Source organism: Schistocerca nitens, chromosome 1 (assembly GCF_023898315.1).
Source record: "Schistocerca nitens isolate TAMUIC-IGC-003100 chromosome 1, iqSchNite1.1, whole genome shotgun sequence".
NCBI classification, from domain to species: Eukaryota; Metazoa; Arthropoda; class Insecta; order Orthoptera; family Acrididae; genus Schistocerca; species Schistocerca nitens.
Window position 1 is genome coordinate 1,125,111,723 of NC_064614.1, and position 22,832 is coordinate 1,125,134,554.

The window sequence follows — 22,832 nt, forward strand, 5'->3', positions numbered from 1 at the left end:
TTTTACATCTATGGATGCAATTTGTTAGTATTGGACTCTACCTCTGATGAAGGAATCCTGTAAATATACTGCTTTTCTGAATGATGGTTCATGTTATCAATCCCGAATTACATGCATGTTGCTAAACAGCAAGCTCACCCTAAACTGTAATCCATCTCTCAAACTACATAGGAGTCCAGTTAGGTGTACAACCTTCTACTTGTATTTTGAAGATTTCCTCAAGAACCAAGGAAACTTTTCAGCTCATGACCACGTGTTATGTTCAAAGATAATAAAATCATGCACAAAACTGCTAGTGCTGGCACGCTAGCTACAACTTACCTCTTTAGATCGTACAACTACACCCCAGTGCAATACAGATTGCTACTGAGGTCTCTGCAGTAAGTGCTTAAGCTCACCTTCTCCATCTGGTAGGAGACAGAACCACCCTAGGATAAACAGGGTGAATCACCTAAAACTTGCACTGCAAATATTGCAGAAATGGGAATTGCTATTGATGTGTGGTTTTCACAGAATGGATTGATAGTCAGGGGCTCATACTGCTGGCCAATTAACAGATTGTAAGAATACTTGAAAAGTGTATTTGTTATGCAAGAATATACTTTTTAAATGAAACAGTGCCTAGTGACATTAAAAAACTAAACACAACATAAATTAGACCCTCCCAGGGGACACTGCCTTACCACAGGCACCTTTAGTGCCGGGCGGGTCCGACGGTAGTGTAGCTACTGGCAGGGTCACCCAAGCCAGATTGGTCTCGACGGAGGAGACAGATGAAGTGTGTCCTGCAACATAGGGGCGGGGAGGGGGGGGGGGCCTCTACAGGCATAGGGAAGCCAACTCTCCTAGGGGAGTGAACCCTAAAAAAAAAATCCAGGTCCCCCAACATGGAGGATGGGCATGAGGCTAACAACCTCACCCCGGAAGAAAGAGCTTGTTACGGAACCAAGGACAAAGAAAGCCTGATGGATATAACTGATAAACGGCCTTGGCAATGGAAACAGCATACGAATTGGTATTTAGTGACATGGAATGTGAGAACACTGAACAAACCTGGAGGGCTACAGAACCTGAAAAAGGAAATGAAGAAACATAATGTGACTATGGTGGCAGTACAAGCAGTGAAATGGAAAGGAAGTGGAATATTAGCATCTGGGACACACACACTGTTTTACAGCTGTGGAAGCAGAGATATGGAAGCACAGGCTTTCTGGTTGATAATGTTCAAAAGGCTGCCACATTGAACTTTAAGCCTGTTAGCGAAAGAACATGCGTATTATGAATGAAAGCCCATTTTTTCAATACATCCTTCTTATGTACATATGCAACAACATAAGATGCAGAGTCGGTGGAAAAAGGTGTTATCTATGAGCAATTGGAGCAGGAAATAGCAAGGGTGGCAAAGCATGATGACCGAGCGAGGTGGCGCAGTGGTTAGCACACTGGACTCGCATTCGGGAGGACAACGGTTCAATCCCGTCTCCGGCCATCCCGATTTAGGTTTTCCGTGATTTCCCTAAATCGTTTCAGGCAAATGCCGGGATGGTTCCTTTGAAAGGGCACGGCCGATTTCCTTCCCCATCCTTCCCTAAACAGAGCTTGCGCTCCGTCTCTAATGACCTCGTTGTCGACGGGACGTTAAACACTACTAACCTAACCTAACCTAAAGCATGATGTTAAGGTGGTTATGGGGGACTTCAATGCTCAAGTAAAAAAAGAAATTGCATACAGGAAAACAGCTGGTAAGGAGAGTCTGCATGAAGTTTCTAATGATAATGGTATTAGATGAATTGATTTTGCCATGAGCAATAACATCATTCTTTGGTAAGAATCAAATACAGACAGAGGATAGCCAATTATAGTCAGGCCTAGAAAGCTATCGCCAAGGTTTGATGATACCAAGTTAAAAAATGATGAAAATAGAGTACAACAGTATAAAACTATCTTGGCAAATAGACTTAATGAAGCCAAAGAGCGGGCAGGAGAGGACACTGAAGAAAGATGGGAAACGGTTAAAGGAATAATATATGAGACAGCTGAAACTGCACTGGGCAGAAAGAAGCAATTGAGAACCCAGAACTGGCTTAATGAAGTCTGTAGGAGGAAGATAGAAGAAAGAAATGAGGCATGAAAAAGAATGCTGCAGAGGAGAACTAGAGGTATGGTAGAAGAATACCAGGAGAAGAGAAGGGAAGCAGATAAGGAATATAGGAGCAAAAAAAGAGAATTAAAAAAAAAAACCAATGGATTGATGAGTTAGAAGAGAGAAATACTGCTCAAGAAACAAGGAAATTATATATGAGGGTTGAAGATATAAGAAAAGGATTCCAACCCAGAGCAGTTTTCTATAAAGATAAGGAGGGAAATCTGATTGGAGGAAAAGAGCAGATTTTAGACAGATGGGTGGAGTATTTTAGTGAACTACTGAATGCAGAATCGGAAAACAAAGGTGGGTTGATGCTGGTATGGCAGAAGAGGTGGAGCAGGAAGTAAAGAGAGATGAAGATCACCAGGCATCAGTTGTACTGGAAGAAGTTAAAGTTAGTATCAAGACTCTTAAAAACAATAAAGCTCCGGGAGAAGATAATATTACAGGAGAAATGATAAAAAATGGTGGAGAAAAACTAGTACGGGTTTTGCATGAGATTATAGTGGAAATATGGCGGAAAGAAAATATGCCGAAACAGTGGGGTACAGCAATACTCTGCCCTAAACACAAGAGATATGACAAAGCTGACTGCAGGAATTATAGAGGAATTGCACTACTCTGTATAGTATATGAAGTATTAGGAGGAATGATGACTGGGAGGTTAAGAACATATGTAGAATATTATCTTGATAGACTACCATTGTGGTTTCAGAACTAATAGATCCACTACAGACCGATTTTCACTATCAGACAGATCTTTGAAAAATGTTATGAGTACAACATCGATGTCTACCCAGCTGTTCATTGGCTTCAAACAAGCTTATGATAGTATCAAAAGGGATCAACTTTGGAAGGCAATACAAGAGGCAGAAGTCCCTAACAGACTGATAAGATTGATTCAAATGACCTTGAGAAGAACAGTATGCAAAGCAAAGATCGAGGGCACTTTTTCAAAGGCATCTGAAGTTAACCAAGGACTGCGGCAGGGTGATGTACTCTCCACTCTTTTTTTATGTCGCCTTGGAGAGTGTAATGCAAAAGACACAAAGGAGGAAACATGACCTGGAAGAAAAGCTTGAAAAAGTAGAAAAATTTTGTGCAGAGAGGGGGCTGACCATTAATCAGTCAAAGACTAAGTATATGTTAACATCTAGGAAAAGATATAGTGAAGGAGAAAGAAGCATTACTTTGAACAGAAAAGAATATGAATGCTGTGAAAGCTTTAAATATCTTGGGGGGGTTGGGTTGGGTTGGGTTGTTTGGGGGAGGAGACCCGACAGTGAGGTCATCGGTCTTATAGGATTAGGGAAGGATGGGGAAGGATGTTGGCCGTGCCCTTTCAAAGGAACCATCCCGGCATTTGCCTGGAGCGATTTAGAGAAATCACGGAAAACCTAAATCAGGATGGCCGGACGCAGGATTGAACCGTTGTCCTCCTGAACGCGAGTCCAGTGTGCTAACCACTGCGCCACCTCGCTCGGTTTTAAATATCTTGGGTCACTGGTAACAGAGAATAATGATATGAGAGAAGAAATACATACAAGGATTGCAGCTGGTAACAGGAGCTACTTTGCACTGGTTAAAGAGTTTAAAGCATGGAGCCTTAGTACGAATGTGAAGCTGACTGTGTATCGTACAGTAGTTAGACCTATGGTGATGTATGGTTTGGAAACCTGGGCTATGACACAAAATGATGAGGAGTTGTTGCTGAGATGGGGAAGGAAGATACTTAGGAAAATCTATGGGCCAGTGAATGATAGCGGTTTTTGGAGAATCAGAAAAAATAAGGAGATCAGAGAGGTGTACAACAAACCAGATATCCTGACTGAAATAAAGAGTAATAGACTACATTGGTTGGGACATGTAGAAAGAATGGTGGAGAACAGCACAGTCAAGAAAGTTTTCATAGGAAAACCCGGTGGACGTCATATAAGGGGCAAACCAAGGGCCAGATGGGTAGTCAATGTGGAGGACGACTTGAGGAGGATGGGAGTGAGAAGATGGAGAGCCAAGGCAGCCAGCAAGGAAGAGTGGGTAGAAGTTGTCCGGGAGGACAAGGCCCTACAAGGGCTGTAGCGCCAAGGAGTAATAGTAGTAGTAGTAGTAGTAGTAGTATAAATTAGAATGTCAGTGGTGTTTGTTGCAGTCATTTATGAGATATCGTACTTTGAATAGCCTTCTACACCAACACTTGTTTGTGCCATTCAACCAATGTAGTTGCTAGATACAATGTTGTTATGTTTGCTTACAGTGTGCTTGTGTGTTCCTTGAGTGTATTGTGACTTGCTAATCAGTCAGTGTGTGACAGTCAAACCAGTAGGTCATGGGTGGACGATGGGTTTTGCCAATGCAGAAAAGGCATACATGCTCATGGTGTATGGAGAGTGTAAGAAGACTGCAGTTTGTTCTTGTACGGTGTACCAAGTGTACTGGTATGATATGAGCATTAAGATACAAATGTGTCGATAGGGAACATTTGTTGTGAACGAGCCTTAATTTGTTTGGTTGGTATGACATCTGTCAAAGATATTTAGTATATGAGCGTTAAGATACAAATGTGTCGATAGGGAACATTTGTTGTGAACGAGCCTTAATTTGTTTGGTTGGTATGACATCTGTCAAAGATATTTAGTATACTTCAAGTCATGGAACAAACATCATCATATGTTTTCATCGCGTTAATGTCAAATTTTGTACCAGAAAGTGATGATTTGTGGAAAGCATTAATTTTTTGTTTTCATTTGAAAAAAAGTGTCGCATCGAATGTTTGTAGAGGCATATGGTGATCATGCTCTATCAGAAGCAACATGCAAAAGATGGTTTCAATGGTTCAGAAATAATGATTTTGATGTAAGAAATGAAGAACGTGGAAGACTAACAAAAAAGTTCGAAGACGCCGAATTGCAATCAATATTGGATGAAGATGATACTTTGAGTCTGAAGAAAATGGCAGCAATGCTAAATGTCGCACAACAAACAATTTCTGACTGTTTGAAAGCTATGGGAAAGATCCAAAAGTGTGGAAAATGGGTGCCACATGAATTGAATGAAAGACAGATGGAAAACCGAAAAACCATTTGTCAAATTTTGCTTCAAAGACATGAAAGAAAATCAATTTTGCATCAAATTGTTACTGGCAATGAAAAATGGATTTATTTTAAGAATCCTAAATGGGAAAAATCATGGGTTAATCCGGGACAACCATCAACATCGACTGCAAATCCAGATCGATTCGGCAGAAGACAATGCTCTGTGTTTGGTGGGATCAGAAAGGTGTGGTGTATCATGAGCTTCTAAAACCCGGTGAAACTGTGTATACTAATCACTACAGACAACAAATGATCAATTTGAACTATGCATTGATCGAAAAAAGACCAGAATAGGTCAGAAGACATGGCAAAGTAATTTTTTTACATGACAATGCAACAGCACACAAAGCAAAACTGGTTCAAGATACAATCAAAACACTTGGCTGGGAGCTGCTACCCCACCCATCATATTCACCAGACTTGGCCCTTCCGACTACTATTTGTTTTCATCAATGGGACACACATTGGCTGAGGAACACTTCGACTCCTACAAAAGAAGTCGAAAATTGGGTGTCTGATTGGTTTGCTTCAAAAGACGAACATTTCTACTGGCGTGGTGTCCACAAATTGCCAGAAAGGTGGTCAAAATGTATAGAAAGCAATGGTCAGTACTTTGAATAAAATGTTTTTACCTATCAATTCAAAATTAGAGTTTCATTTTCACACACACACACACACACACACACACACACACACACACACACAAAAAGAACGCTCATTTCATACCGGTACATCTGGTATGTGGTAAGATACCTCAATAGGAGTCAACCATCTCAGCAATTATTTACCAACCTCTTCAATCAGTTACATGAATCTTGCTGCTGTTGCAGTTGATCCGCGCATTAGCTCATGCACAGTCGCACGAGGAAGTGGCACGAGTCAGGTAAGTGACCTTCCTACACATTCTCCATCGACATAAGTTCCATCCCTATCACATGTGTCTCTATCAAGACATGCATGAAAATGATTGTGAGAATCATGTTAACTTCTGTACATGAGCATTAAAACAGGATACTCCAGGTACATAATTTATCTTGTTTAGTTACAGTCACATTTGTCAATCATGGCCAGGTGAACCATGAAAACATGCACTACTGGTCTGCTGACAAACCTCATCAGATTTTTCAGATGGAAAGTCAGCATTCATGGAGTGTAAATGTGTGGAGTGGGATAGTAAACTATCTGCTCATGGGCAAAAGTTTCACAGACGGAACACTAACGTGCACAAGTAACACAGCCTTCTAACAGACCATCCACCGATGCTAGAAGATGATGTTCTGCAGACTAGGAGGAACCCATGGTACCAACATGATGACTGTCCAGCCCATGGTGTACAAAGTACTTTGGCATGTCTTCCCACGAACTGTTTCTAAATCACTGGATTGGACACAGAGGACCCGTACCTCGGCCAGGCCATTCCCCAGGTCTGAAACCTGTAGACTTTTTTTTCTATGGGGAAATCCGAAAGACCCTGTCTACAAGGACACACCAACTACACCTGATGGCATGCAATGGCATATTACTGCAGCCTGCCCGGACATCCATATCCGACTGGAAGTTATTTTGAACATAACCTGTAATGGTCAGTTGTCTCATTACTGGTCAGAATCCACACAACTGGTGCATGCATTTGTGTTGTTCTTTAGTATGTGCTACACACGTATTGTACAAGTGTCACCACAGGAACTCTTCAAAACACCATATTTTGTAAACAAGCCGCACTATAATCCTGCAACAAACACCACTGGCATTCTAATTTATTCTCCTTTTAGTCTGTTAATGTCAACAGGCATTGGTCCTTTCAAAAAAGTGGATGTTTGCATAAAAATACACTTGTTAAGTATTATTACAGCCTGTCAATTGGCTAACAATATAGAGTGTACATAAAATCTGGGAACAATTTCAATTATTTATTGCACAAGAACTAAACACTGTACTGATGTCATACATATTGCATTTTGAAGAGAAACTCTGAAAGTTTTTTTTAGCAACATTAGATATGCGAACCATGACTGACCAGGCAGACATCAAGACGGTAATAAAATTCTTGCCATACCCGTCCCAGCATGGCATCGTCGACTGTGGCAGTCGCTTTTCGTATTCTCTCCCGGAGCTCTGCTACATCACGTGGTAGAGGCAGTACATATACCAAATCTTTAATGTGTCCCCGCAGAAAAAAGTCACACGGAATGAGATCTGGTGATTGGGGAGGCCATTTCATGAAACAGCTGTCCCCTTCTGTAGCAACAGCCAATCTATCGATGCGGCAGATCCGTGTCAAGTATCCATGAACTTCACGATGAAAGTGGGGTGGTGCCCCATCGTGCTGAAAGATCAACACAGAGTCTGACTGCATTTAAGGCACCTGCCATTGCTGCAACATGTCAAAGTAGGAATATCCAGTGATAGTGTTCTCGGCGAAGGAGAATGGCCCGTACAGTTTTTGATGTGACATCCCATAAAAAACATTTACCTTTGGCGAATCGCACCAAATTCAATGGATTCATGTGGATGCTTTGTACCCAGATTTGACAATTATGCTTGTTCACTTTCCCATTAATGTGAAAAGTGGCTTTATCGCTAAAAATTAAGAGATCAACAATGCCATCCCAATCCTCATTCAATTGTTGCAACTGCGAACAAAACTCGAAACACTTGTCTTTGTCATCATCATTGAGCTTCTGCACTAGCTCCAATTTGAATGGTTTCATAGACAGTTTCTGTTGCAGGACTTCCACACTGTCATTGTAACCATTTCGAGTTCATGGGGTGCACGACGCACTGATTTCTTTGGACTCATTATGAATGTCTTTCACACGTGCTCCACATTCACTTCACTCACACTGGGATGTCCGGTTCTCTTTGTAGGGCACAAGCAACCCATTGTAATGAATTAGTTGTGCCTTTTGTCCGTGGCAAATGGCCTTCCTTGTTGGCGGCTTCTTACCATACTTGGTTCTAAACATCAACTGAACAGCTGTAGCACACATGTTTTTGTCGAACTTCAACACACAGAAAGTTGTTCCGCACCTGAACTCGCCATGTTTGTGACTAGCACTGACTATCAGCAAATTAACAAACCACGTTGTGGCGGAATACACGTAAAAAAAAAAAAAAAAGAAAAAAAAATCAGGGTTTCTCTTCAAAATGACATATGTATGATATCTGTACAATGTTTGACTCTTGTGTAATAAATAATTGAAAGTCTTCCTAGACTTTATGTACACCCTGTATGAGCCCCTGACTACCAATCCGTTCTGTGAAAAGTGCACATCAATAGCACTTTCCATTCCACAATATGTGTGGTACAAGTTCTAGGTGATTCACCCTGTACACTGTGAGATGTTCTTCTATGGATGCTAAGAGCCTTTACTACAGCACCAGCTGATGTTCTTCTGGGAATATGTACTACCGACATGACACTTCACAAAACAGAAAAACTTAGTATCCTATGAGTATAACGAGTCACATACAGAAGTGGTTAACTCATACAAATATCTTGGTGTAATACTTTTCAGGGATATGAAAAGGGGTGAGCACATAGGCTCAGTCGTGGGTACAGCAGGCAGCAGACTTTGGTTTATTGGTAGAATACTGGGGAAAAGCAATCAGTTTTCAAAGGAGACTGTTTACAAATCACTTATGTGGCACATCCTAGGGTACTGCTTAAGTGTGTTGAAGCCATACCTAATAGAACTAACACGGAATATTGAACATACACAGAGAAGGACAGCCGAATGGTCACAGGTTTGTTTGCTCCATGAGAGAATGTGTCACAGAGATGCTGAAGAAACTGAACTGGCAGACTCTTGCCATCAGACAAAAACTATCCTGAGAAAGCCTACTTAAAAAGTTTCAAGAATCGGCTTACAACTACAACCCCATATATACCACTCCCACAGGGATCATTAGGATAATAATAGGTTAATTACAGTCCCCACAGCAGCATTTAAACTATCATTCTTCCCATGCTCCATATGTGAATGGAACAGGGGAAAAAACCCTAATAACTGATACAATGGGATGTAACCTCTGAAATGCACTTCACAACTGTTTGCAAAATATAGATGTAGATGTAAGGTGCCTTGCTGCAGCTTATTGGAAACTTAGATGAAGTAAAAAAAAAAAAAAAAAAAAAAAAAAAAAAAAAAAAAAAAACTGTAGACTTCAGAATATGTAATAAGTCAGATCTTAGAAACGAGCCACTAGGTAGAATGGTCACAGGATTGGGACAGTGTTGATAGAGGATGCTAGGAGCAATGCATCACGTGTGCTGAAGTGCTGTTATTAGTTAGGAACACAGCCACATAACCCTGTCACAAATACCATATTTATACATGAGCTAAATAAGTTCGAACAACACACTAACAATACAGGCAGAAACACAGACCTGCAAGATGTTAACAGTAGAGGTGTGTGTGTGTGTGTGTGTGTGTGTGTGTGTGGAGACACCATTTCCACTTCCAGAAGTAGTCTTGGTATGCCTGTTGCTGGATCGTACAAAGCACTGTCTGAGAATTTTCTTTTACCTCAGCTATCATTACAAATCTTTGTCCTTTCAGTGGGGTTTTCAACTATGGAAAAAAAGTCTGCAGGGATAAGGACTAGAGAGTACAGAGGATGAGGCAGCATAGTGATTTTGTTTCCTGTGCAACAGTCATGCACCAACAGGGATGAATGTAAGGTGCATTATTGTGATGCAAGAACTATAAATTGTCTCACCACATTTCAGGTCGTTTCCTCCTCACATTTTCTTGCAAGCATTGCAACACATCCTGATTGTACCATTGATTAACAGTTTGTCCCAGCAGCATGAATTCACAATGAACTAATCCTTCAAAGTCAAAGAAAACTGTCAGCATGGCTTTGACATTTGATCTGACCTGACAAGCTTTTTTAGTCTTGGAAAACCTTTCCTAACCCATTGTCAAGATTGAATCTTGGTCTTAATATCATAACTGTAGACCCGCGTCTCATCAGCAGTTAAAATTCTCTTAAGGAACATCTCATTCTCTACTTTAAACTATACAGCCAAAGATTCTGATTCATTTATTTTACAATGATTCCTGGTACTAACAACAAATGTCATGGCATTGTAGACATAAAATATGACTGACTCATGTCCCAGTTCACTTGAAATGTGCAATGAGCAATCACACCTCTATTATTATAACTCTCTAGATCTGCAACGGCTTTTAATGGGTCATCAGAACACTGCACAATTGCAGCAGTGATTCAATCATTACCATGATAAGCTGTATCAGTCTTTGTAACTGTGAAGTTCAGACCAAGCCCACAAAACATGGATGGGCCCTGCTGAACCATTTGCACTCTGTCTTTACTACTCGTAACAACTTCTGTATCATCAATGGCCTTACACACTGTCAGCCGAGAAAGCCTCAAACTCCTCCTATAACATGGCACCTCCGTTTGCCATCCAATGCTGTTGCATGTGCAGCTGCACAACGACCAACACTGTCTTTCCAGATTCATTACTTGCATAGGCCTTCAGCCTATCAGCTTCTGGATAATCAGTCTTTGATTGGTATGCACAATTTCGTTGATGTTCCTGACATGAGCATCATTGGTAGACATTGAAGGGTGTCTTGAATGAAAGTCATCTTTAACTTCCGTCTGGCTATTTTTAAAACCATGTGAACCATTTGTAACACTGAGTATGGCTTAAGCACTAATCACCAAAGGCTTCCTGCATCATTTGGTATGTGTCTGAAAAGGTTTTCTTGAGTTTCATGCAAAATTCAATGCAGATGCATTGCTCCTCTCTGCCGTCTCAAAATTCGCAAACTGTGTGGCACAATGTTCTACTCAAGCAGCACTGAACAATAATTTCATCCCAGTGGTGTGCTGGAGCAGAATGCAGTTGCATCCCTGCACATACCTGTATTTAATGTGTAATTGGCAGAAGCTGAGGGATGTAGTAGTCCTGGAGTGACCGATTCCAAAATATAAGTGAAACACATATTGTGAATTTATTACAACAGTTGAACAAGTATATATATTAAAGGTTTAATTGAAATTATAATATAATCACAGTGACATTTTCACTTATTCGCCAATTTCTGAGCATCCTGCCAGAACACTGCAATAATGTAACTTAATGGATACCAAACCAGATGTTTTAGACCAAAAGTACTTGTAGGTTAGGGATTAAATCTTTAAATATATTATATGATATTAACAAAATTACTTGTGGTTTCTTTTCCTAGTTAACCATGTTCTTTCCTCAATGATTTTAATCTCTCTTCCTCCCCCTCTCAATTGGTGATTAATCTCAAATCTGACCTTACAATCAACAGTACTAAAAAAGATTTTTGAGAGAGATACCTCATTTGCTTCTAAATTACAAGGGGGATACAAGGACAGGTTAGTACTTAGGGGAAAAAAGCTATACACAGCCTTCAGAGTTGTTAGTTCCCAAAGCTGATTACAGTTTTTCTTCTACTTTTAAGTGCATCTGCTCACAGTACTTGGAGTTTTGTCTCCTGAAGGTAAGTACATGTCAGCCTCTCTGACTTCTTGTATGTTTAACTTTTTCTTAGATGAATTTTCCTTCTGATATATTACTTGTTGCTCTCTCTTAATACATACTGTTAATTTGTAAATTTTCCAAATTGCTTCTTCATGTATAATAATACTACTTAATGTTCCAAAGGAGACTGTCAAGTTGGGATTTCAATTTATATCTAAGGATACAGTACCTTTTCAATCGAAATAAGTGCCTTAAAAGCTAACCTCACTAAAATTACCTGTCATGGTCAATTTCATTCATAACCCTAACCACATTCTCAGTTCCATGGATGGACGGATCTGCTAGTGCCAGAATCTCAACATTATTCATAATCCATGCAAATAATCTGGTACGTGGTGGCCCAGCTCGTGCCATCTGCTTTGAGCGTTGTACGTATATCTCGGCATTCCTCTTGTTTAGACTGGCATACAGCTCTTCTATTTTACCAGCTGGCAACAGTAACAGGCTTTTGTACAGTTCTTCCACTTTTGCATCAAGCATCTTTTGGCGCCTGAGACTTTCTTTGTACTCATCTTCTAATAATTCATAATTATCTCTAAGCCGTACTTCAAATGGATCATCACCCATCTCAAATGTGAATTCATTTACCTGTAAGATTTAAGGTGTAAGTATTAGGTGCCAGTATGTGAAAAGCCCCAGAAATAAGGGAATCAAAGGTAGTTCACAATACAGATTCTATAATTACCAGCAGATATAAATTCATGTGCACTCTTCTTTTTACATTTATAACAACAAATATATCTGAAAATGTTCACTGAAATATTCTGACTGTACTTCTCTATAATGTGCTGAGAGATTTACAATAAATGCTTGATTACCTTCTAATGACAAAGTCACTGACTGATATAAACAAACAAACACACACACACACACACACACACACACACACACACACACACACACACACACACACAAACACTCTTAGAATGAGATTTTCACTCTGCAGCGGAGTGTGCGCTGATATGAAACTTCCTGGCAGATTAAAACTGTGTGCCCGACCGAGACTCGAACTCGGGACCTTTGCCTTTCGCGGGCAAGTGCTCTACCAACTGAGCTACCTAAGCACGACTCACGCCCGGCCCTCACAGCTTTACTTCTGCCAGTATCTCGTCTCCTACCTTCCAAACTTTACAGAAGCTCTCCTGCGAACCTTGCAGAACTAGCACTCCGCTGCAGAGTGAAAATCTCATTCTGGAAACATCCCCCAGGCTGTGGCTAAGCCATGTCTCCGCAATATCCTTTATTTCAGGAGTGCTAGTTCTGCAAGGTTCGCAGGAGAGCTTCTGTAAAGTTTGGAAGGTAGGAGATGAGATACTGGCAGAAGTAAAGCTGTGAGGGCCGGGCGTGAGTCGTGCTTCGGTAGCTCAGTTGGTAGAGCACTTGCCCGCGAAAGGCAAAGGTCCCGAGTTCGAGTCTCGGTCAGGCACACAGTTTTAATCTGCCAGGAAGTTTCAAACACTCTTAGGGTTAATATCATACCGATAACGAGGTTATTATAAACGGGACACAAAAATCATCGACGTACAATGCCAGGGTAGCCAGAGGCCCAACAGAGATCACGAGTCCATTGATGACAGTGAGGAAGAGTGTGATACTTAGCACAGAACCCTGTGAGATATTGTTCTCCTGAAACCGAGGGACGCTGAGTGAACTGCCAACTTGAGCCCGGAAGAGGCAGTGAGATAAAAACATGCGGATAAAAATCAGAAGGGGACCACAGAAGCTGCAGTTATGGAGGGTAACTAAAATGTGATGGCACCAAGCCATGTTGTATGCCTTATGTAGGTCAAAGAAGACCACGACAAGGTCCCAGCGGTGAGTGAAGGCCTGTCGGGTGGCTGATTCCAGTTGGAGTAAATGGTCAGTTGAAGAACGTCCTGCCCGGAAGCTACACTGATATGGGGACAAAAGGCCCCAAGATTCGAGTACCCAACATAATCTGAAACTGACCATGCTGCTGAGCAGTTTACAAAGTACATTTGTCAAGTTAATTGGGCAGTAGCTGTCAAGAGACGTTGGCTTCTTCCCAGGATTAAGAATGGGGATAACTGTATTGTCTCGCCATTGTGACGGAAAAGCACCTGCGAGCCAAATGCAGTTGAAGACCATGGGGAGATGTTGCCTCTGGGGAAAGTCCAAGTGTTGGATCAACTGGTTGTGAATGGAAACTTGGCCTGGGGCCATCTCTCAGGAAGAGACAAGAGCCTGAACAATTCCCATTCAGTGAAGAGTGAAGTATAGGGCTCAGTATGGTGCAGAATGAAACAGAAGGGGAGTCTGTTAAACTCTGTGGTTCTGCCGGAGAAAGGAAGTAGGATACGAAGAGAATGCTGAATCTGTCGCAAAGTGTGTCACGAGGTGTTCCACGAGGACCAACGGATCAGTGCACAAGGCACCTTGGAGGTTAAGACCCTGGACAGCTGACTGTCACTGGCAGCCCACAAGGCTATGGAGCTTGGACCAAATCTGCAATGAAGAGGCATACATCCCCAGGGAGGAAACACAGCGCTCCCAGCATTCCTTTTTACTCCGCTTAATAAGGAAACGAGCTTTAGCATGGAGATGCTTGAAAGTGAGGAGGCTGGTCTGTGAAGGGTGTCACTTAAATCACTGCAGCACCCTTCGGCAGTCCTGGAGAGTGATGGCGACATCCTTGGTCCACCACGGTACCGGTCGACGACAAGGGAGGCCTGCGGACATGGAGATGGCAGTACCACCAGCATGAAGAATAGTGGACGAGATGCCTTGCACAACTACATCGATGGAATTCGAGAGGGAGGTGTCGAAGTGTACAGTAGACATATATAAAAGCCAACTGGCCCTGCGGAATGCCCAACGTGGGTGCCTGTATGTCTGGTGGCAGCATGGGAACAATAGAATCAGCAGAAAGTGGTCACTGTCACAAAGGTCATCATGGGGTGACCAACGTAGGGAAGCCACGAGGCCAGGGGAAGAGATCATGAGATTGATAGCACAGAAGGTGCCATGAGCAGCACTGAAATGAGTAGGGGAACCATCGCTGAGGAGACACAAATGGAGGTCCGTGATAAGTTGGTCAATTAGGGTACCCCTACCCATTGAAGTGACACTTCCCCACAGTGGATGGTGAGCTCTGAAGTCTACAAGGAGGAGAAATGGGGTCAGGAGACAGTTCAGCATAAAGAGTGGCCTATCTGTAGGGAGATAGACATTGCAAATGGTGATTGGCAGAGTCGTTTGCACTCGAACCATTATTGGTTTCAAGTTGGTGCATAGGGGGATCCAGTCACTAATGACATCGGGGCAAACCGAAGTGCAGGCTCCACAAGATGCTACCCTGGGGCTGGCACAGTTCTGACAGAATGCCAGATAACCACGAAATGCTGGAGAGTGGTCATTACGGAAATGTGTTTCTTGAAGAACAAGACAGAATGCAGAATAGGATGAGACAAGACGTTGCATTCCTGGTAGGTGATGATAGTATCCATTGCAATTCCACTGGATGATAATGTGGTGGAGTCCAAGTTAGACATAAAGAAGCTGAGAGGAGGTTATGTCACTTGGTCAGTAGTCGTCACCGACAAGGATGGGGTGACATCCAAAAATAAAATGTCAGACTCAGGTTGCAAGGGGGGAAATAGCACCTCTGGAGGCACCGGTGATGCTTTGTCTTGGGATTTATGTTTCTTCTTCTTCCCTTTTAGAGGTGGAGCATGGCAGGGCACAGAGGGAGAACAGGTGTCTGCAAGATCTGGAACCAAAACAGAGCAGGCGACCCTGGAACACAGAGACAATGCGTCTCTTGACTGAGTGGTGGTAGGAGTCTTCTGGCCTGAGAGATGCCGGCGAGAGGGGTCCCAAGAGGGAGCCCGACTACTGGCAGGTGCCGAAGAAGGGGGCCAATTCTTTAGCTGGGGAGGGGGTGAAGCTCCCGGGCGGTAGGTCGTGGGAACTGCAGGGGAGGGGGAGGGGAGAGAAGGACGGGGCTGGGGTAAGGAAGAGGAAGGAGCAGGAAATCAAATAGCAGAGGCAAAAGTTGAATTTAATGACACTGGATGGAGTCTCTCATTCTTTTGGCGAGCCTCAGCGTAAGACAAGTGATCTTATTTTTTTCTCTTGTAAGCTGGGCAATCCGGTGAGTGAGGGGAGTGGAAGTCAGCACAACTGACACACACACGTGGCAGAACACAGGGGCTTTCCTCATGGAGATGGTGTCCACAGTTGCCACCCAGAGGGTCTGCCGTACAGAGGGAAGACACATGCTGGAAACACAAGCACCGAAAGCACCACATACGTGGAGGGACATATGGTTTCATGTCACATCTGTAGCATGTAAACTTGACCTTCTCTGGGAGGGTGTCTCCTCGAAAGCCAGAATGAAGGTGCCAGTATCAGGGCGGTTGTCTTTCCGACCCTTCTGCACACATTGAACAAAACGAATGCCACACTGCTTCAGATTTGCCCAGAGTTTTCATCAGTTTGCAGAATGAGGTCCCTATGAAAAATCACTCCCTGGACCATATTCAGAGATTGGTGAGGAGTAATAGACACCAGGTCATTGCCAAGACGATCACAGGCATGAAAAGCTGTGGACTGGGTGGCAGAAGCAGCTTTGATCAAGAGGGAGCCCAACCACATCTTACTAAGACACACCGCTTCATCAAATCTGACCTCGATATTTTCCACAAAAAACAATGGCTTTGTGGTGGTGAATGTGTCCAACCGTCCTAGTACAGATGAGGTAACGGGGAAAGGGTTTCATTCCAAGACAGTGAGCCTGGCTTTCCTCCCATGGTGTAGCCAGGGAAGGGAAGGCTGCCAGGTCATATGAAGCAGCATTCAACGATCCACACCATTTGAAGAGATGGCTGTTTGAGAACGGCCAGGTTATTTGCAGCTTGATATGCTTCATGTGCCAAAAATCCACCCTGATACCACCCTCTCCAACCAGGGGCTTTCCCCATGGGCACCACCCAGCCACAGCAAGGGCCATCCGGCACGGTGGCTGTTGCCAGGAGTTCTGATGCTCCAAGAAGATAAGCAAACACTCCCTGGTGTACATGGGGAGAGAACAGCTCAGGTATCAGTAGTGTGATCCCAGTGTTGTCAGGGAGCTCAGCCATATGGGTACATAATAGCCCCATCACATGGACTGGCTACATGTGCTGGTGACCTAACAGAGTGGAAGGGGGCTACAGTGGGAAAGGGAGTGGGGAAGGAAAGGGGAAGAGGAATTCACACCGTAGGTGCTAAGGAGGGAGTTCTTCCTCCAACAGCTCACACTAAAAAGAGGAAATTTTGAAGTGGAGGTCAAACTTCACATAGGGATCTTAATGCCAAAAAGTATGAAAGAACAAACAAAAGGAACAAAATTGTAACCAATACAGGATACCATGTGGATAGTCACGTCGATATAAATCAGAACACCAAGAGAGGGGTAGGAGGGGGCAAAGGGGAAGGTGCGAGGCAGGGTGAAGGAAATGCAGCCAGGGAAGGAAGAATTGGCTGCAATAGCTCAGGACCCCGTGTGCACCATGCATGAACTCACAAAAGGACCTTGAGCTCCCTGGAAGGGGGGAGGGGGGGGGGGATAGTTTTCGAGGGAGCATTAGACAACAACTGACTGAAATGGTGGACAGAAGTACAATGGAAGACAAATGGTTATGTGTGAGAGATGAAACTGAGGATGTAGCACAGGATCACAAAGGTAAAAAGACAAAGCCAATTAAATATCACTACATACAATGGCAGATATTGAATCTACATGATAGGAGGAGAAGTTATAAAAATGCAGTAAACAAAGCAGGGTGAAAGGGAACACAGATGTCTAAGGGATGAGGTGACAAAGTGCAAAATGGCTTTGTAGAAATAGCTAGAAAACAAACGTAAAATTGTAGTTGCATGCACAACTATGGGCTGTGCCTATAAAATTAGAGATAGCTTTGGAGAGAGAAAAAAGCAGCTATATGAATATCAGGAGCTCAGTTGACAAGCCAGTATTACGCAAGAAAGGCAGTAAGGTGGAAGGAATATATGGAAGGCTACACAAGAGATATGAACTTGAAGATAAAGATGAAACAGAAAAAGTTGAGATGGTAGGTACAATACTGTGAGGGAGAAGAATCTGGTTAAACTTTAAAGACCTAAGTCATAACTAGTCCCCTGGAGTGGACAACATTCCCTCATAATTTATGGGTCCTGGGGAGACATGCCATGAGGAAACTCACCATATAGTGGAGATGCTGAGTCGCAGAGAAGCACAATAAAAAGACTCACAAAATAAGCTTTCGGCCAACAAAGACACACACACACACACACACACACACACACACACACACACACACACACACACAAAACCACAGTATCTGGCAGCTGAAGCCAGACTACGAGCAGCAGCAACAGCAGCAGCATAATGGGAGAGGCAAGTGGGCGGGGGTAAAAAGGCTGGTGTGGGGAGGGGGAGGAATAGCAGAGTAGGTGTGGGGGATGATGAAGTGCTTCTGGGGAGTGTGCAGGGGTGAGACAGAGAGAGGGTAGAGCAGCTACGTGCTGTTGGGACGTTAGATGGATGGCGGGGGAGAGAGGGGGGGGGTGGGGGGTAGCAGAAAAGGAGAGATGTAAAAAGACTGGGTGCATTGGTGGAATAGAGGACTATGTAGTTCTGGAATGGGAACAGGGAAGGGGCTAGATGAGAGAGTTCAATGACTAACGAAGGTTGAGGCCAGAAGGGTTGCAGTGATCTACAATATATTGCAGGGAGAGTTCCCACCTGTGCAATTCAGAAAAGGTAGGGTTGCTGGGAAGGATCCATATGGTACAGGCTGCGAAGCAGTCACTGAAATCGAGAACGTTGTGTTGGGTGGCATGCTCAGCAACATGGTGGTCCAGTTGTTCCTTGGTCACAGTTTGTCAGTGGCCATTCATGTGGACATACAGTTTGTTGGTTGACATGCCCACATGGAATGCAGCACAGTGGTTGTAGCTTAGCTCGCTGATCACATGATTGGTTTCACAGGTAGCCCTGCCTTTGATAGGGTAGGTGATTTTTGTGACCTGACTGGAGTAGGTGGTAGTGGGAGGATGTATGGGACAGGCCATGCATCAGGAATATGAGCCATAAGGTAAGGGGTTGGGGGGGGGGGGGGGGAGACAGGGTTCGTATAGGTTTGGATGAGTATATTATCTACCATCTGGTGAGCAAGATGTATGAGACAGGCGAAATACCCTCAGACTTCAAGAAGAATATAATAATTGCAATCCCAAAGAAAGCAGGTGTTGACAGATGTGAAAATTACCGAACAATCAGTTTAATAAGCCACAGCTTCAAAATACTAACGCGAATTCTTTACAGGCGAAAGGAAAAACTAGTAGAAGCCAACCTTGGGGAAGATCAGTTTGGATTCTGTAGAAATACTGGAACACGTGAGGCAATACTGACCTTACAACTTATCTTAGAAGAAAGATTAAGGAAAGGCAAACCTACGTTTCTAGCATTTGTAGACTTAGAGAAAGCTTTTGACAATGTTGACTGGAATACTCTCTTTCAAATTCTAAAGGTGGCAGGGGTAAAATACAGGGAGCGAAAGGCTATTTACAATTTGTACAGAAATCAGATGGCAGTTATAAGAGTAGAGGGACATGAAAGGGAAGCAGCGGTTGGGAAGGGAGTGAGACAGGGTTGTAGCCTCTCCTCGATGTTATTCAATCTGTATACTGAGCAAGCAGTAAAGGAAACAAAAGAAAAATTTGGAGTAGGTATTAAAATCCATGGGGATGAAATAAAAACTTTGAGGTTCGCTGATCCTGCGATAGGCCTAGCAAACCAGTAGTGGATAAATCAACTGCTTTTAAAAAGGGAACATGCCTCGGATCACGGAACGGATTTAAAGGAAACCGACCAAGCAATGGAAAAGGATTACGAGATGGTTTACGACTGGGCACCTTAAATGTAAGGACTCTAACTGGGAAGTTAGAAGAAATTGTAGAAATGATGGAAAGGAGGAAATTGGACATCTTGGGACTTGCTGAGACTAGGTGGAGAGGAGTTGGTGAAAAACCACTAAGTAAAGGATGTAAACTGTACTGGATAGGGAATGAGAGGGGAAGAAATGGAGTGGCAATAGTGGTCAGAGAGGGTCTGCAGGAGGAGGTGGAAGGTATCAATGATCGAATGATAAAAGCCAGAGTACGAGTGAAAGGAAAAAGCATTGAAATCATCCAAGCATATGCCCCACAGGTGGGGTGTACAAAAAAGGAGAAGGAGGAATTTGAAGATGACATGCAAAAGCAGCTAAATGGAGGTAATCAGATTATAATAGGGGACCTCAATGCACATGTTGGCACAGACAGGAAAGGGTTCGAGGAGATAATGGGACCAGAGGGCTGGGGGAACTGAAATAGAGAAGGAAAATTGTTGCTGGAATTCTGCAAGAGGAATGGGCTGGCGATCGCAAATTCCTGGTACAAGAGGAGAAGTAGCCACAAAATAACTTGGTACAGTGGAGACTGGTCCCAAACTTCAGTAGTAGACTATGTACTAGTGGATAGGCAGATGATGAGCAGCCTCACAGATGTTAAGGTCATTCCATCTGAGGCCTTAGACAGTGACCATCGGCTGTTGGTAGCCACCCTGAGAGAGAAAAAAGATAGGAGGGCAACAGATATACAGGAGAAAAGGTTGAAGACATGGACGCTGAAAGAGGATGAACGGAGGACCCAGTACCAGACACTGATCAGGAAGAAGCTGCCAAAGGAAGATCAGAGAACAGTGGAAGAAGAATGGGGAGATTTTAAGAGGGCTCTAGTTGAGGCAGCTGAGACTGTTTGCGGAAGAACTAGCACAAAGAGGAGAAGTAAGGAAACCCCATGGTGGAACAACATATGTAAAGAGGCAGTACTTCGAAAGAACAAAGCCTTCAGAGAATGGTTCCAGACCCGAACAGAGGAAGCTAGGGTAAAATATAAGGAAAGCGGCACAGACCATAGTAAGGGCGGAGAAGAAGAAGTGGATGGAAAAATGGACAAGAATGTTAGAAGAGGACAGTGAAGGGAACAAAAAAGTACTTTACACCATGGTAAGAAATAAGAGGAAAGACAGAAGCGAGTGCCTGAGGATCATGGATAATAATGGAAGAGTTGTGGAGGAAATGCATGAGCTCAAAAAGATTTGGAAGGAGTACTTTGAAGATCTGTTGAATGCCACCAAGCGGGTAACTAACAGCGATGGAGAGCCTAAGGCAGCAGACGATTATAATAGTGGGGAAATTGATGATCTAACTTGGAATGAAGTGGAAGAAGCCATAAAGAGGATGAAAGGGGGCAAGGCACCAGGTTGGGACGAAGTAACAGTGGATATGATACGAGCAGCAGGAGTAGTAGGAACCCAGTGGCTATACAGAGTGCTGAGGGTGGTGTGGAAGGAGAACAGAATTCCTGAGGATTGGAAGAAAGGAATTATAGTCCCGATCTTCAAGAAAGGGGATAAAAGGAGATGTGAGAACTACAGAGGAATCACCCTGCTATGCCACTGTGGAAAAATCTATGAAAAGATCCTGGAGAAGAGAATAAGAAGCAGTATTGAAAGTAGACTGCAAGAGGAGCAGTATGGTTTCAGACCGGGAAGATCAACAACAGACCTCATATTTGCAGTAAGGCAACTGCAGGAAAGGCACTATGAGTACGGGAAGGACTTAATCATGGCCTTTTTAGATATTGAGAAGGCGTATGACAGTATCTGTAGGGACAAGCTCTGGGATGTGCTGAACGCAAAAGGGATAGATCAAGAGATAACACGAAAAGTCAGAAAAATGTATGAGGGAAGTGAGAGTTGTGTGAAAGTGGGGAGGGAACATACTGCATGGTTCAAGCTGGAAAATGGGCTGCGACAGGGAAGTGCACTTTCGCCTTTATTGTTTATTATTGTTATGGATGAAATCCTACAGCAAGTATCAGATGCAATTGGAGATCATAAAATGAAAGCAGTGCTTTTTGCCGATGACCTGATGTTATGGGGAAATTGCGAGAAGGAGGTGCAAGAGCAGTTAGATGTATGGGAGGCAACGGCAGCACAATATGGAATGCATTTCTCTGCAAAGAAAAGTGAAATAATTGTCACAACAAGGAAGAAGAATAGGCCAAATGTGGATATAACTTGTGGAGGGGAAAAACTACAAGTGGTAGAGAACTTCAAGTACCTGGGAAGCATGATTGAAAGTAAGGGAGGAAACGCAATGGAAATAAATGAAAGGTGCAGAAAAGCAGGGCAGTTCTACAAATGCATTAGGGGGCTTATTTGGAGCAAGGAGGTGCCACAGAAATCCAAGGGAATTATATACCGAACATACTTTGTCCCCATATTGACATACGGAAGTGAGACATGGGTAATGCACAAAAGCGACAAAAGTAGAATACAGGCTAGTGAAATGAAGTTCCAGAGGAGCAGGTTGAGTGTAACAAGACGAGACAGATTGCGAAATGTGTATGTGAGGGAAAGACTAAAGGAGGAACCAGTACAGGACAGGATAGAAAAATCAAGACTGCAGTGGTATGGACACATGAAGAGAATGGATGAGGGAAGAATTCCAAGGAGGATGTTTGATCTGCAACTGGAGGGGAAGAGGCCCAGAGGAAGACCAAGAGATAGATGGGTGAAGGGAGTGAAGGAATGTGTGATGAGAAGAGGAGAGAACTGGACGAAGGTGGAAGAGGGGGAATGGTGGAAAGACAGAACACGATGGAGAGGCTTGTGTTCCCGACAGACCCAGCCAGTGGCTGGAAACTGTCCAAGATGATGATGATGATGAGGTTCGCTGATGACATTGTAATTCTGTCAGAGACAGCAAAGGACTTGGAAGAGCAGTTGAACGGAATGGAAAGTGTCTTGAAAGGAGGATATAAGATGAACATCAACAAAAGCAAAACGAGGATAATGGAATGTAGTCGAATTAAGTCTGCTGAGGGAATTAGATTAGGAAATGAGACACTTAAAGTAGTAAAGGAATTTTGCTATTTGGGGAGCAAAATAACTGATGATGGTTGAAGTAGAGAGGATATAAAAGGTAGACTG

General features: G+C 43.2%; 1 protein-coding gene across 1 annotated transcript in view; it reads right to left on the reverse strand.

The window, feature by feature from the left end:
* The window catches only part of LOC126199286 (protein KIAA0100), a 340,503-nt gene that overhangs the window by 171,777 nt on the left and 145,894 nt on the right, over positions 1-22,832 (reverse strand). The window contains exon 17 of the mRNA XM_049936105.1: positions 12,006-12,376. Coding sequence (XP_049792062.1) covers positions 12,006-12,376 — 371 coding nt within the window. The remainder of the gene's footprint in view (positions 1-12,005; positions 12,377-22,832) is intronic.